At 37.2% G+C, this 15,355-nt stretch overlaps 2 protein-coding genes across 2 annotated transcripts in view; both read right to left on the bottom strand.

The window, feature by feature from the left end:
* Positions 11,339-12,943, bottom strand: LOC104788029 (60S ribosomal protein L34-2). The gene is made up of 4 exons (XM_010513708.2): positions 12,772-12,943; positions 12,595-12,674; positions 11,691-11,800; positions 11,339-11,612 (listed from the first exon to the last, which is right to left on the bottom strand). Exons 1-4 carry the CDS (start codon positions 12,848-12,850, stop codon positions 11,519-11,521), a joined length of 363 nt encoding a protein of 120 aa, XP_010512010.1. The 5' UTR covers positions 12,851-12,943; the 3' UTR covers positions 11,339-11,518.
* LOC104788028 overlaps positions 13,370-15,355 on the bottom strand; it is a 3,234-nt gene continuing 1,248 nt past the window's right edge. The window contains exons 3-6 of the mRNA XM_019246098.1: positions 14,840-15,346; positions 14,195-14,596; positions 13,875-14,107; positions 13,370-13,779 (exon numbers count right to left, since the gene is read on the bottom strand). Coding sequence (XP_019101643.1) covers positions 13,519-13,779; positions 13,875-14,107; positions 14,195-14,596; positions 14,840-15,346 — 1,403 coding nt within the window. The 3' untranslated portion in view covers positions 13,370-13,518. The remainder of the gene's footprint in view (positions 13,780-13,874; positions 14,108-14,194; positions 14,597-14,839; positions 15,347-15,355) is intronic.

The raw sequence follows: 15,355 nt of genomic DNA, 5'->3' as shown, positions 1-15,355 counted from the left end.
GTTGTCACTCCACCAGTGCAGTCCAACTTGTCGGCTAAGACTTCCCCTCCAGTGGATGTCTCCCCGGTCTTAAACCCGTCTTCTCCGCCCCCTAAAACTCAAGCCTCAGGTCGAAACCAGACTCTTCCCTGTAACGATGGTGATTTGTGTGTCGAACTACGCTCCCATCTATTCACGCACCAGTCATACAAGGAATCTGATCCAGATGGTGTTATCTCGGACTCTAGTCGTCATAGTCTATATGAGGATGATGACAACCCTGACGCTGAATCCGACAGATTTTTGCAGGTTGTTTCAAAACGTCTGATGCGGCAGAGGCTGCGCAAAGCTAGGGTTGGAGACCCTTCAAATCTCTAATCATATTCCTTAATGGATATTTTTTGTTGGAACGTTAGAGGTTTCAATGATATTTTTTGTTGGAACGTTAGAGGTTTCAATGACTCTGTAAAGCGGCGTACATTTCGGAAATGGTTGAGGAATAATCAACCTCTTTTTGGTGGGCTTATAGAAACCCATGTCAGTCCTCTGAATTCGCAGTACATAGCTTCAAGCGTTTTCCCAGGCTGGTCTTTTGCTAATAATTACGAATTCTCGGATCTGGGTAAGATCTGGATATTTTGGCACCCCTCAGTCCAAGTAACTATTATCAGTAAATCCTTACAGATGATCTCTTGCTTGGTGAAGATGCCTTTTGTGATCTCGGAATTTGTTGTCTCCATTATTTACGCTTCCTCAATCAGTAACGCAGCGAGAAAACCGGTTTGGCAAGAATTGGAAGATTTGGCTTCATCACCAACAGTTGCAAATAAGGCATGGACTGTTCTTGGGGACTTCAACCAGGTTTTATTGCCTCATGAGCACTCTAATGCAGATCCAAACTTTTTTCCAAGTGGGATGCTTGACCTCTCAGAATGTCTCTCAAAATCTGCTCTCCGTGATCTTCCATACTGCGGTAACACTTTCACCTGGTCGAATAAACATGACATTGGTTTTGTTGCAAAGAAGCTTGACAGGATCTTGGTTAATGATGAGTGGTCCTCCATATTTCCATCCTCGTTGGCGGTATTTGGTGAACCTGGTTTCTCTGACCACAGTCCAAGCTGTCTCTTCTTGGATTCTCACAAGCCTAAGAGGAAGAAGCCATTTAAGTTCTTAACCCTCCTCAATCAACATCCAGACTTTGCTCCCCTGATTCACCTCTGCTGGGAAGGTTTAGAGTTTGAGGGATCAAAAATGTTTCAACTCTCCAAGAAGCTTAAGGAACTAAAGCCAATCATTAAAGCTTTTAGTAAAGAACACTACTCTGAGATTGAAAAGAGAGTCAAGGAGGCATACTCTGCTCTTCTCCATTGCCAACAACAACTACTTTCGTCTCCATCCCTGGTTCTGATCCTGCAGGAGAAAGAAGCACACCGGAGATGGTGTATCCTAGCTTCTGCGGAAGAAGCTTACTTGAGGCAAAAATCTCGTATTTGCTGGCTGGAGGAGGGTGATAAAAATTCAAGATTTTTCCATCGCTCAATTCTCATCAGACAAGCTCAGAATGAAATCATTTTCCTTCTCGATGAAAATAATCAGATTGTGGATTCTAGTCAAGGGATACAAAGACTGGCAATCGAGTATTTTCAGAGACTACTTGGTGAGCAACATGACTACTCCACGATTTCTGTACAGGAGATTGCTGATATAGTCCCCCAGCGCTGTGGACCTACTATAATCCAAGAGCTATCATCTCCTGTCACGCCGGCGGAGATAAAGAAGGTTGTTTTCTCTCTACCAAAAAACAAAGCCCCTGGCCCAGATGGCTACTGTGCAGAGTTCTTCACCGCACACTGGGACACTGTCGGTCAATCTCTCACGTCGGCTGTCTTGGAATTCTTCAACTCTGGCAAGCTCTTGAAGCAATGGAACGCAACCATCATCTCCCTAATCCCAAAGACTCCCAATGCTCAAAGATTGTCAAAATTCCGTCCCATAGCTTGTCTCAATACGGTGTACAAGGTTGTTTCAAAGCTACTGGCGAATAGGTTGAAAAAGGCACTCCCTGATCTCATCTCAAATAATCAATCCGCATTCATAAAAGGCAGATTACTTGTTGAAAACGTCCTCCTAGCAACTGATCTCGTCCAAGGCTACAACCAAAAGAACATATCCAAGAGAGGTATGCTAAAGGTGGACCTTAAGAAAGCTTTCGATTTTGTTCATTGGAGCTTCATCATCAACACTCTTGAAGCAATGAACTTCCCAAGGCACTTTATCTCTCTGATAAATGAATGTATTTCCACCACAAGCTTCTCAATCTGCATAAATGGAGAGTTATGTGGATATTTCAGTGGCTCCAAAGGCTTGAGACAAGGTGATTCCCTATCCCCGTACCTTTTTGTGCTTGCAATGGAAGTCTTTTCCCAGATGCTGTCAACCAAATACGGTAATAACTGCATTGGAGCTCATCCAAACGCCACTGACCCGACGGTAACCCACCTAGCGTTTGCCGACGACATCATGGTGTTTTTTGATGGGAAAGAAAACTCATTGAGAAACATCACTGCGACCCTCCAAGAGTTTGCATCCATTTCAGGTCTCTCCATGAATATCAGCAAGACTGAACTGTTTATTGCAGGTTTGAACCAAGTTGAAACCTCCCAGATCGCTTCTTTTGGTTTCAAAATTGGTTCACTGCCTATCAGATACCTGGGATTGCCTCTGATGCATCGAAAACTCAGACTTTCAGAATATCGACCTCTGCTTGATAAAATCACCAACCGGTTCTCCTCTTGGTCTTCTCGAGCCCTTTCTTACGCTGGTCGAGCTCAGCTTATATCATCGGTGATATACGGTACGCTTAATTTTTGGATGTCAGCCTTCATTCTCCCTAAAGGTTGCCTGAAAAAGATTGAAAGTCTCTGTTCGAATTACCTATGGACCGGTGATGTCAATAAAAAGTGTTCAGCCAAAGTTGCCTGGCAAAGTTTATGTCGCCCCAAGCATGAAGGCGGTCTCGGTTTCAGAACTCTAACTGATTGGAACAAAACACTCTGTCTCAAGCTCCTGTGGCGAGTTCTTACAGCAACTGACTCTCTTGGGCGCTTTGGCTTAGGAATACCAAGATTAAAGACAAGTCCTTCTGGCATATCAACGCGAAGAAGCAGAACTCATGGACATGGAAAGTCATGCTCAACCTGCGACCTCTAGCTCGACAATTCATCAGAGGTACCCTGGGGAATGGTAAATCATTAAGCTTCTGGTTCGACTGGTGGACTCCCTTAGGTCCACTGATTGAGTATATGGGACCGACGGGGCCTGCTCAAACGGGTATTCCTTTAACAGGGAAAATCTCAGATGCTTGTAACTCTACCGGTTGGAATCTCAGACCTGCTCGCTCTCCTTCAGCCGAAGCCCTCCATATTCATCTCACCTCAATTCAAGTCCCCCTGTCACTAGAATCAGACTCCCTAGTGTGGTTGGTAGAGGAAGATGAGCTCACTAACTTCTCCACCAAACGAACCTGGGAAACTATTCGACCCAAATCGGAGCACCAACCATGGACTACTCAGGTATGGTACAAGGGACATGTTCCGAGACATGCCTTCATGTTCTGGCTCATGCACTTAAACAGGCTTCCTACAAGAGCTAGACTTGTCAGTTGGGGAATGGACATTGACTCAAGTTGTTGTCTATGCGCTTCTTATCTGGAAACAAGGGACCACTTATTTCTACATTGTGAGGTTAGTGAGCAACTCTGGATGAAAATCAATGTGCGGCTAGGGTATGGTCCGATTCTCTTTCACACTTGGACAGCTTTTTCATCTTGGCTGGATAACAGCGATTCTATCTCTCCCCGTCCTTTGCGGAGACTTGTGGCGCAGGCCACTCTTTACGCCATCTGGATGGAGAGAAACACTCGTTACCACAACAACATTTCCACAGATGCTCTGGTACTCTTCAAAACTCTGGACTGTCAAATCAGGGATGCGATCTTGGCAAAACAACATCGCAGCAAATTCAAAAACCTCCTGCAAACCTGGCTTCGTTATGTCTAGTTGACCTAGTTGATCTACTCTTCGTCCAGCTTTGTTAGACCCTCTCTTGGTTTTATTTTTTTTGGCAAGGGATGGCCTTATGTATCCAAATTGTTGTACTCTGCAAACATTTCATTTTAAATGAAATTCACAAGTTTACAAAAAAAAAAAAAAAGATGGATGATATGATAGATAGGGTTTAAGTGGAAGGAATATAACCTGTTTGCAAAAGCTTGATATTGGCGGACTCAAAGTCTTGTGAGTTCGTCAGACTCTTCTTGGAGGATGAGTAAGCAACGATTGACATCTCACCAGTGTAACCCATATTCCCGAGAGAAATTTTGAAATTATCATAGATCGACGCAGGGGTGAGATTCACCGGGATTCGGCAAGCATCCAGGTCCCAGAAGATGCCTGTCAGAGCCTCTGCGTGGTTGTAATTAGGAAAAATACATAAGCAATTACGAAACAGGAAAAAAATATAACAATATACAAAAAAATACATAAGCAATTATCGAGCAGGTGTTACCAGAGAATTTGGTGCTCACGGAACACATAGTTTCCACGGAGGACGATTCTGATTGAGTAGTTGCTTTCTTCTTCTTCCGCTGCTTCTTATTACAGGCATCACATAGTAATGATGTTCCAACTTCTGGGAGGTGGTTGTTGAAAGGACTCCCTCCATATGATAGGCTAGACCAGACCCAAACAAAACTTGGAACACCACTAGGCACACGACTAGACAATCCTGATGTGACTTCAGCAAATGCCAAAAGAATATTGTTTCCATGCTTTTCTAAGTCGGAGTAGTCAACGTAGTATGGGGTGTCTTGTGAGATTACCAAGATATTTGTCATTTGAGAACTATTGCTCATTACCCAGTCATAAATGTCAACCAAGATATCACTATGTTTTTCACGGTTATTTTCTGAAAACAAAAGACATATCGATGGAGATCATCATCATCAGATAAAAAATAAAGGAAAACAAAAAAAGATGGATAGGGTTTTTTTAAAGTGCAAGGAATATATATAACCTTTTTGCAAAAGCTTGATATTGGCGGATTCAAAGTCTTGTGCGTTCGTCAGACTCTTGGAGGATGTATAAGCAAGGATTGACATCTCACCAGTGTAACCCACATTCCCGAGAGAAATTTTGAGATTATTATAGATCAACGCAGGAGTGAGATGCACGGGCATTGGGCAAGCATCCATGTCCCAGAAGATGCCTGTCTTAGCGTCTGCGAGGTTTTAATTAGGAAAATAACAATCACCATGAGAGAAAGTATCAAACAGAAAGAAAGATAAAACTTGAAACTTAAGTTGGATTAGATCCGTTAATTTAATAACTAAAGATCGATCAAGTGTACTATATATATAATCGAGATATTTCAACGACGACATGATATAGAGAAAGATTACCAGAGAAATTGCTGCTCACGGAACACATAGTTTCGACGGAGGACGAGGATTCTGTCGGTAGCGAGAGAGGGCTTTTGGTTGTTTTTTAATATCAAGGGTTTACACGTCTAAAATGACTATAATATATCCCCTAACTTACGTCTCTAAACCGCACACAAAGCCCACCAATCCAATATCTAACCCGTTTAGTGATTATATTATACTCTCTATATATATATGGTAATTAACTGATCACTGATTACCATAATAAACCAACTTATTTCTAATATAATTTGACTGTATATTAACTATTTCATATAGTTTTTTTAAACCAAAAAAAAAGCTCCATATTATCTTTTAATATATACTAGGTTTTGAACCCACGCGTAGCGTGGGTTTATTTAATATATTTTGGTGAAAATTATATATGACTGATGACAGTTATGAAATAATATCTTATAGAAAAAATTTTAATTACTATTAAGGCCAAACTTTTATTTCCGATACACCAAAATTTAAAAAAATATAAAAATCAGTTGTGCTAAAAAATCAAATCTGATCAAAAGAATCATGGATATAACTGGACGTCCAGAAGAGGCGGATCGGACATTCGAACGGGTGACCTTGCATATACTAAACCATTTTTTTTACGGCCAGACAAACGAAACACTTTTTGAATCATGAATTAGTCTTGTGTTCTCATATTTAATTGATAGCCACAATCTATGTTTTTGTGTTTTTCCATTATTTTTTTACTTTTCATATTCTTTCTCGTCACTTTTATTGTCAAATTTCCATGATAATTGTCATTATTACTTTTACCGTCTGATTCTTCGTTATACTCTTCTTCTTCCTCTTTCTCATCTGCTTTCTCACATTCTTCCACTCCCTGTTTTAAAAATCCCCTCCTAGCACTGATTACGCCCCACAAAATCGCTAGGCCCACCTTCTCCGCATCGATTAATGACTAATCCCCGCCTAGCATCGATTATCCGATTATATCATCCAATCTGATTACTTCCCGCTTAATTTTGTATATACCAATTACTTTTGACGCCAAATATAAATCAAATATATATATATATATATATATTTTGTTATTTAGACATTGAAATTATGAATTTATGATGTTTTACAATAACTAATGTACAAACTATTAACTAAAATCATATTTTTTTTAAAAAAAATTACGTTTTTATGTGTTTACTGTCATTTTAATGATAACACTATAATTTTATATTTTATTTGATATTTTTCTTTTCACATAAACAGAATTATACATATATTTAGTACTATGTATCTTATTTTATTATTAATTTAATAGAATAACCCTAAAACTAGTCCCCGATTAATCCCCGTTTAATCTCCGATTTTCTCGCTAGACGCTAAGCCCACCCCGTCCGCCCGACTAGCGCCTAGCGATTTCTAAAACAGGGCTTCCACTTAATAACTTGTTAACCAATCAAACTCCAAGACCAAAATCATTGTCTATTTTCTCATAAAATTTCATGGATCAGCATAGTCACCACATGCACTCAATTAAGATATTTTCACTTGTATACTTACTCGGTTTTAGATCCACATGTATTGAAACTTCTTGAACCAAAATCTTAATACTATAAAATTCCAAATTACTTGTAGAGAAAGTAATATGAACACATATATAACTAATAAAATGTGTGTAAAATGTGTGTTCGTGGTCGATCATTTTTTCTTTAAATCTCAAAAATTAACTCAAACAACATCAATCAATGGTCTTGCAACGTCAATCCTTCAAGCTTGCTGCTCATTCGTAGTAGGAAGCATATTAGTCTTATTTATAGTGGTTCTCAGCTATTGTTTAAAAATTTTATAGCCAATGTGGGACGTTGTACATACACTTATTTATAAGTTTTTAATATAAAAATTTTACATAATTTCAAAAAATTTTAAATATTGAGATATCTGATTTTGATTGGTCGTTTTAAAATTTTTAATATAGAAAATCGTGTAAATTTTAAAAATGTTAATCAGTGACATGTCGAATTCCGATAGGTTGTTTAAAATCCTATGTGGACGCCGTAAGGAGCTTATAGCTCCAACTTTTATTAATATAGATAATTATAATATTTTAAACTTTTCAATTTTTAAAATTTGGACGCCTGGTAAATCAAGTTTCTTGCTCATTCATAGTTGAAAGCATATTAGTCTTATTTATAATGATTCTCAGCCATTATCTAAAAAATTTCTAGCCGATGTGGGACGTTGTACATTCATTTATTTATAAGTATTTTGATATAGAAATTTTACATAATTTCAAAAATGTTAAATATTTGAGATGTCTGATTTTGATTGGTTATTAAAAAAATCTGAATATACAAAATCCCAGAAATTTTTAAAAATGTTAATTAATGACATGTCAAATTTCTATTGGTTGTTTAAAATCCTAGGTGGACAGTCTTAGGAGCTATAAGCTCCTACTTTTATTTAGTATAATTTATAAATTCTAAAACTCCAATTAAAAATATAATTCAAACTAGAGAAACCCTTACTTTCCAGTTTCCACCAAACCACTAACACCATTTCATAACTTATCATTTGTTTGAGTTTTTTCTTCTTAAATCATCTCATATCTATGGTACACTTCAAAATTACACCTTAATCATTTTAAGAGATAGAACATAAAAAAAATATTTGTATTAGAATACAGATGATGTTTTAGAATTTTTTTTTGGTTTATCACAAAGGATTGTTTTTTTAGTGTATTTAATGAATTTTTATTTTCAAAACAAGATAACTATGTAGTATTTTTTTTTGTGATAATTAAATCGATTCGGTCTGATTCATAATCAATCCCTATTATGCGGCTATTATGCGGGATAACACAACTTAGTAGTATTCTAAAACACTTTCCTAATGTTTTTATTTTAACAATATATAATTCAATGTATGGATGTAACTGAATGACAAGTTTTAGAAAAAGCACAACTAAATAAGTTCAAAAAAGGTAGAAAACAAAATTAATTAACCATCTTTTCTAATACGGAGCGAAAAATTTTACATCATTTATTATTATTTTTAATCTTGGTGAAAATTATAAATCACCATCTTTTCTAATACGGAGCGAATATATATTTAACTCAGACATGTTGGAAACATAGTGTCTCAAACCACAAGAATAATAGGGACTAGGATAATAAACAAAAGATTGCTGGTGCACTCTCCTCCTATAAACGATGATCCACATGAATCACATTAATTAATGGTATCTTAGTGAAAATTAATTAGGAATATTTCACAGCCCAAATTACTCCTTTTGTCAAAGTCGTCAAAATGCAATAACCGAAACAGAAATGGAGCTTTCTTCTTGTTACAACCACAGGGAGTCATTGACTTCCTGCAAACCTTCGGATCTACGTAGTCCTTGTTGGGTCTCTTCTTACGCGTAGGAGGAACCGAGATATTAATTACACTAACCTTCTTCTTCAAATTTCTCACAGCTGCTTTTGTTAAGGTGTCCTCCCTAACATATCCTAAAATGTCACCTTCAATACCTAGATAGCGAAACCTCTCTCGATATATAGTGGATTTAAATGACTATTTGATTTTGAAAGCTATTTAGTAGAGATGAAAAGTTAGACATAAATTTGTAATAGATTTCTTTTGTTTGGGTTTGCACAGTAGAAACAAACCTTAATGGAAGCAGATCAAAGATATTTCGGATCACTGTACTGGAATTGAACAAATGTGCCTTGAAAGTCACTTGTACAACCTAGATTGTTCAACAAAAACATAAAGATTATGGCAGTGGTTAAGTGAGTGGAATAATGCACTGCCAATTTTTTATGATCTACAACTCCATGGCGTCACAATATTTTTGACGTTGCCTTTAAAACCGATAAGCCATATAGATTTTTTTTAATGTTAAATTTTATTAATCAACAAAAAGAAAAAATAATTACAGAAGTTTGGTCGGAAATTGTAAAAAATAATAAGCCATATAGTTTATAGTGCATGCTCTCGCTGCTACCGTCTGATGAAATATGAGTCAATGATCATGTAAACATTGTCATAATCTACCGATGCAAGGATTATCGTATTTGTTTTGATTTTTTTTCCTTAAATCATCCAAGTATAGAATATACTCAATCGTTTGTAGTCTCTAGACCAAAAGTTCCTAAGAAGCCTTTTGCTTGTCCCACAAGGAACACAACAACTACATGATCTCGTCATCAGACCCCATTTTAGGCCCACTATAAACGCAATTAATCTTCTGACTTACAAATACAATCTGATCCACAAAAACGGTGTCGTAGTAAAAGTAGAGTAAACGCGACTTTTTTAACAACTGTCTCTCTGATCGAAACTATCATTCTAAGTTTGTTGAGGATTTCTTTTTATCATTTCGATATTTATTTCCTTTCATGGATGAAGATGGAGAGATTCGTGGTGTTCTTGCCAAAGGATCTGATGGAGTTGATTGGATAAGCAAATTACAATTTACAAGATTGTTTGCTGTGTGAGGTACTCTTGAATCTTCCCACTAAAGATGCATGCGGTTACGACTAGTGTGTTATCCACTAGATCTAGATGGAGAGATCTCTGGAAACACGTACCTGGATTAGACCTAGACAATGCTGGTTTCCAAGATTACAGCACCTTCTTGAGTTTTCTTGGTGGCTTTCTTGATTTCAACAATGACTCATGCTTACAACAATTTACATTGAAGTATGATTATGAATCTGAGATTCCTCTCTCATGGGACGATGGATCAACACTGTTGTTACGCGTAAATTTATACGGAAGTTAGGATATTTAGTTGCCTCAATTTATTTACACATGTGAGAGCTTGGAATCTTTGAACTATGATTCGTAATTTTCTCGTTAGGATCTCTACTGTCAAAGATATGACCATTTCTTCAAGTACGTAATCTAACTTGAATCTGCTATTTGAATGCGTTACTTTGTTCTATAATTCTATAAGCTGTTTGTTTCGATTGATTTAAGCTATTTGACTTACAATCTCTAACCGCACACAAAGCCCACCAAATCCTACATCTCCACCCGTTTTCGGCCCGAGACGACTAAAATACCGTTAGTGTACTGTCAAAGATATGACCATTGCTTCTTTCTTGAGAGCGAGCTGCCCGAATCTAAAGTTTCTTGTCGTGGTGAGGAATTGTCTATTGGACCAAAGATGTAGGATGCTGAAATCATATCATATATAACTTGTGTTTCTTCCACTTGGTACGTGCAGAAATCTACTGAAAATCATCAAGAGAGGCAAGGAATTGTTGTTTTATCTGGACCTCGGCGTTTCCTATCATCTCTCGAGTATGTTAAGATAGAAAGGCTATTGAAAGGAGCGGCAATGAAGATGGAACTAGTGAGTTACTTACTTGAGAATTCAAAAAAGTCCTCAAGAAACTGACCCTATGCTTGGATGATTCCATAAATAAAGAATGACGAATCTGTCACTGTAAGAGATCTTCTTACCATTTCAATACTCTCTGCTTTCTCTTAATTTGTAATGGTATCGAACTGTTGCGTACATGGTTTTTATGAAGTTTATTTCTTTTAACTTGTAATGGTATTGAGTTCTGAGTTAGTAGAAGAAACACACAATCCTTACGGATCAATTAAGTAATTACTCCTTCGAGACTAATTAGACACGGTTTGTAAGATAAATGGAACAGAAGGAGACGGGGGATTACATGGAAAGGACAGCAGAAACTTGCACAAGCGACCAAAAACATAGACCATAGTAAACCGAACAGTGAATGTAGCAACGTGCGTACAATGAACATTTCCTCCAATAACTATCCCACTACAACATGTAATAAATTATGCAGTAATTGTAGCTTTAGACTCAACCGGTTCAATATCATGTGATTCGAAGAACATATTAACCTGTCTAGGGATGACACTATAGAATGGGTATAAGAGAATAGAAAAGGATAATGAGAACGAGAAACCAAAACCGAAGCGAATTGTCGACAAAGGCAAAGATCCAAAACCAATACAAAAAAAAGCTTAAAAATTTGGATGAGAACACAATGTTTTCTCTGCAACCAGTACTATCGCTAGAACAGAGCCATAAAACATAACAACTAATAGGGTCTAGCTCTTGGGAGCAACCTTTTCCTTTGCCTTTTGAAGCTTCAAAACCTTCTTCACAATCTTTTGCTCCTCAACAAGGAAAGCACGGATGATTCTGTTATCACAAGAAACAATTGAATTAGTCCTTTGATTACAAAGAAAACTGATTCAAAGATTGAGCTCAAGAACTTACCTTTCCCTAACAGCAGAACCGGACAGAACACCACCATAAGCACGGTTCACGGTCCTCCTGTTTCTGGATAACCGAGACCTCTTGTACTCAGCAGGCCTCAAGTGTGGGATCTAAAGAATCAAACAGAGAAAAGTTAGATGCTGACGTGAAATGACACACACAACTAACAAACACTACTTTCACTTATGATTAGCGCAAACCAAACAATGAAAAAATTTAAAGATTTCTGCCGCCAAGGTAAAAAGGTTACTCTTACATACAAAACGAGAAAACTTGCAAAGACCAAAGCGGCACTAAATTTAGCTTATGATAAAGTTATGTACTGATGTGGATTAATATTAACCAGCACAAGACCGTCAATAAGCACAAGAAGGAATCCTAACTACTACATTTGCTGCCACAAAGAATAAACAAAACAAACATAAATACACAAAGTGGAAAACTTTCTGCCGCCAAGATTAAAGAAGACTCCTTAACATACAAATGGAGAACACTAAAATAAAACAAGGCGGCACTAAATTTAGCTTATGATAAAGTTATCTACTGATGTGGATTCATCTTAACCAGCACAAGACCGTCAATAAGCACGAAATCAAATCAATAACACTAAACTACTACATTTGCATCAATCAATACATAAACGTCAACACAATCAACTCAAAGACTATTCATTTCAGGGTCAATCCAAAATCAATCAAAGGACACAACTTTAGTACCAAAAATCAAATCAATAACACTAAACTACTACATTTGCATCAATCAACACATTAACCTCAACACAATCAACTCCAAAGACTCAATCATTGATTATTCATTTCAGGGTCAATCCAAAATCAATCAAAGGACACAACTTTAGTACCAACAAATCAAATCTGAGAGAAATGAATCAGAAAGAACTACTTACACCCTGGATACGTTTGCCGGTAACGGGACATTTAGGACCACTGGCTCTCTTCTTGGTGGTCTGGTAAGTCAATTTACCTCCTGCAAAATCAAACAAGATATATTACACATCTGATAGATCGGTGAATACAGATTTAGATTTCAGCTGAAGTAGATGAAGAAGAAAACAGAACCATACCTGGGGTTTTGACGATCCGGTGCTGGTTTGATTTGGTGGCGTAACTGTGCCTCGATCGGTAAACTAAACGCTGCACCATTTTCCCTCCTCTCTCTCAATCTCTCTCTCAGACCCTCTCGTGTCTGCTAGGGTTTTTATCCTCCTCAGCTTGACGGAGCAGAGAAGTGACTTTATAAGCTAACATTATCTTATATAAGGGCACACCCTTTTGCCCTAGATCGGACGGATCAGATCACATCTTCGTTTATTATTAACGGACGAGGTTTTATGGGCTTCTTATCTTTACATAAACCGGCCCAAGGCCCATCTTTCGGATGTTGTCGTTAATTTAATTAATTCACTAGCTCAAGGTTTGATTTGAACTTTGTTGAATCAGAGAACGAACATTGCTGCTTCAGTGTAACCAGCAACTGTATACAGCTGAACCATTCTTTATACCCACTTCCACAATCTTTGGTTTGGATTGGTATGTATGATTAACACTTACGAGTTTGAAGAATCAAGAAACTTACTTCCAGTCTTCATTACAAATTTATCTTTCTTTTCTTTTATGCTTTTGTTCAACTGATCTTAGATTAATAAATTGTAATAGGAGAAAAACTACAAAACTAAGCTACCATATCTCATACGATTATGATATACATTTTGTTCTCAGGAACAACAACAAAAAAAAAGACATCTTCCTGGATCTGATAAAGCCATAATGTTTCCAACATCTATGATCTAATCTTATATGCAGAGAAAGGATCAAAATGGTAACAAAGAGAAAGATGGCTCCATGTGAATCTTTCGACCGTTGAAGCTAATCCTGTCAAGTTTCTCCTTACACCAAACTAACTTCTCGGTGGTAAGTTTGGATATGTTCATCACTCTTGAAACCAGTCTCAGTTCTATCTGAGCTATCAGTAAGTCATCCTTGACACCAACACTACTCTTTGACTCATTCTTCTTAAACTTCTTCACTATACAGATTTGGCTTCTTAGTATTTCCTTTAGCTTCTTCTCCTTCTACATTAGGCCAATAACAGGTTCTTGAGTGTGAATATAGAAACATTAATGTAATCTGACAAAAGGAGAGCGAGATATTGAAGAATTTAAAATACCTTTTGGAGATGAGTTCTGATATCTGTCAAGAGCTCAAGATCTAAAGGATCTTGTGGAGAGACTTGAGTATGGTGAGAAACTTTCACCATTGAAGTAAACTCGTCTTTGTCTGCACAAAGAAACTCCAAGAAAATACACATCGATTCTCGGATAATCTCTCTCAACATTTCAATCTTTACCGCGAATTCTCCTTCATATCTACATTTCTTATTACTCTTCGAGGAACGGTCATCTGAAAACACAGCAGATTTTGGTATTAGCACCACAAAGGAAAGGTTCAGTATAAACTCATGAATAGTGAAAACATGTTTTGTTTTACCTCTAACAAGTGGAACCTGAAGGAAATTATGGAAATGGCGACGGTTCTTTAAGTAAGTCTCAACTCTAGATGAGTTCTGAAATGGTTCATTCTCCACAAACCGTTGAAGAAGAACTTGGAATAATTGAAACTCTCCAGCTACTAAATTATATTGATAAGGAGGAACATGAGAATCAAACTCCAAGACTTTAGCGTATTGCCATTGAAGCATCTCCCACGAGAGACAAACTTGGCCTACGTAGACAGTCTCAAAGTCTCTACTCGCTTCTTTCACAAGTCTCTCAATCGGATCACATTCAAGCTTATGTTTCTTGAATGGCCATATATTCTGATGCAGAGGCAATTTAGCCGCTTTAACACTGTTTCTGCTCGGTTTAGATGAATCTTTTAGCTTTAGCAAACCTATAAATCAAAACCAATATGTTACTACTATTATAGTACTTCTATAGACCCCACCAACAAATATTATACTTGAGAGTAGTTGAGACAACATTTAAGAAGGAAAGAGACATTCTTAAAAATCTGTCCTCACAATCAAAGGAAGAGCTGGAATCAGACAAAAATTAATGACTCTAAAGACATGTCATTGCTAAATATCTCAAAAACGTTAAACATTGATTAAAAAAAATGGATTGATTAACTTACTGATGGAATGCATTGTTTGAGAATCAATGACATCGAGTTTTCGCATTTTAACCGCATAGCTCTTGTAAACCTTGTGGATTTCAGAGATTCTGTCTTTGTGCTGATCTTGTTTTGGTTCAATCTTGAGTGGTTTCAGCTCTTCTAATGGAGTATCTGATTCCTCAAGAATGGTGCACAATCCTCCTGTTCTTGCAGTCCTTATCTCTGTTTTCAATTTCTCAATCACATCACTATGCTCAAACTCATCATCATCATCTGAATCTGAACCATCATCAAACTCATCATATACCTCTTCTTGTTCATCAAACCCCATATTCATCAACTCTTCTTCTTCTCCTTCTCCATAAGCAAAGTTAGAAATCTGTGAACTTGGGTTGAGTTCTATAAACCCATCAACATCATCATCATCGAACAAGTGTTCTTCGTGATCTAAAAGTTCCTTTAAGACACCACAACTCATGAACTCATAAACCAACATCTCTTCTTTCACGTGTTCCTTCACAAAACCTTCTGATT

This window comes from Camelina sativa, chromosome 5 (genome assembly GCF_000633955.1).
Source record: "Camelina sativa cultivar DH55 chromosome 5, Cs, whole genome shotgun sequence".
NCBI classification, from domain to species: domain Eukaryota; kingdom Viridiplantae; phylum Streptophyta; class Magnoliopsida; order Brassicales; family Brassicaceae; genus Camelina; species Camelina sativa.
The sequence above is the reverse complement of the archived record's forward strand: the minus strand, read 5'-3'. Positions and strand labels throughout refer to the sequence as shown.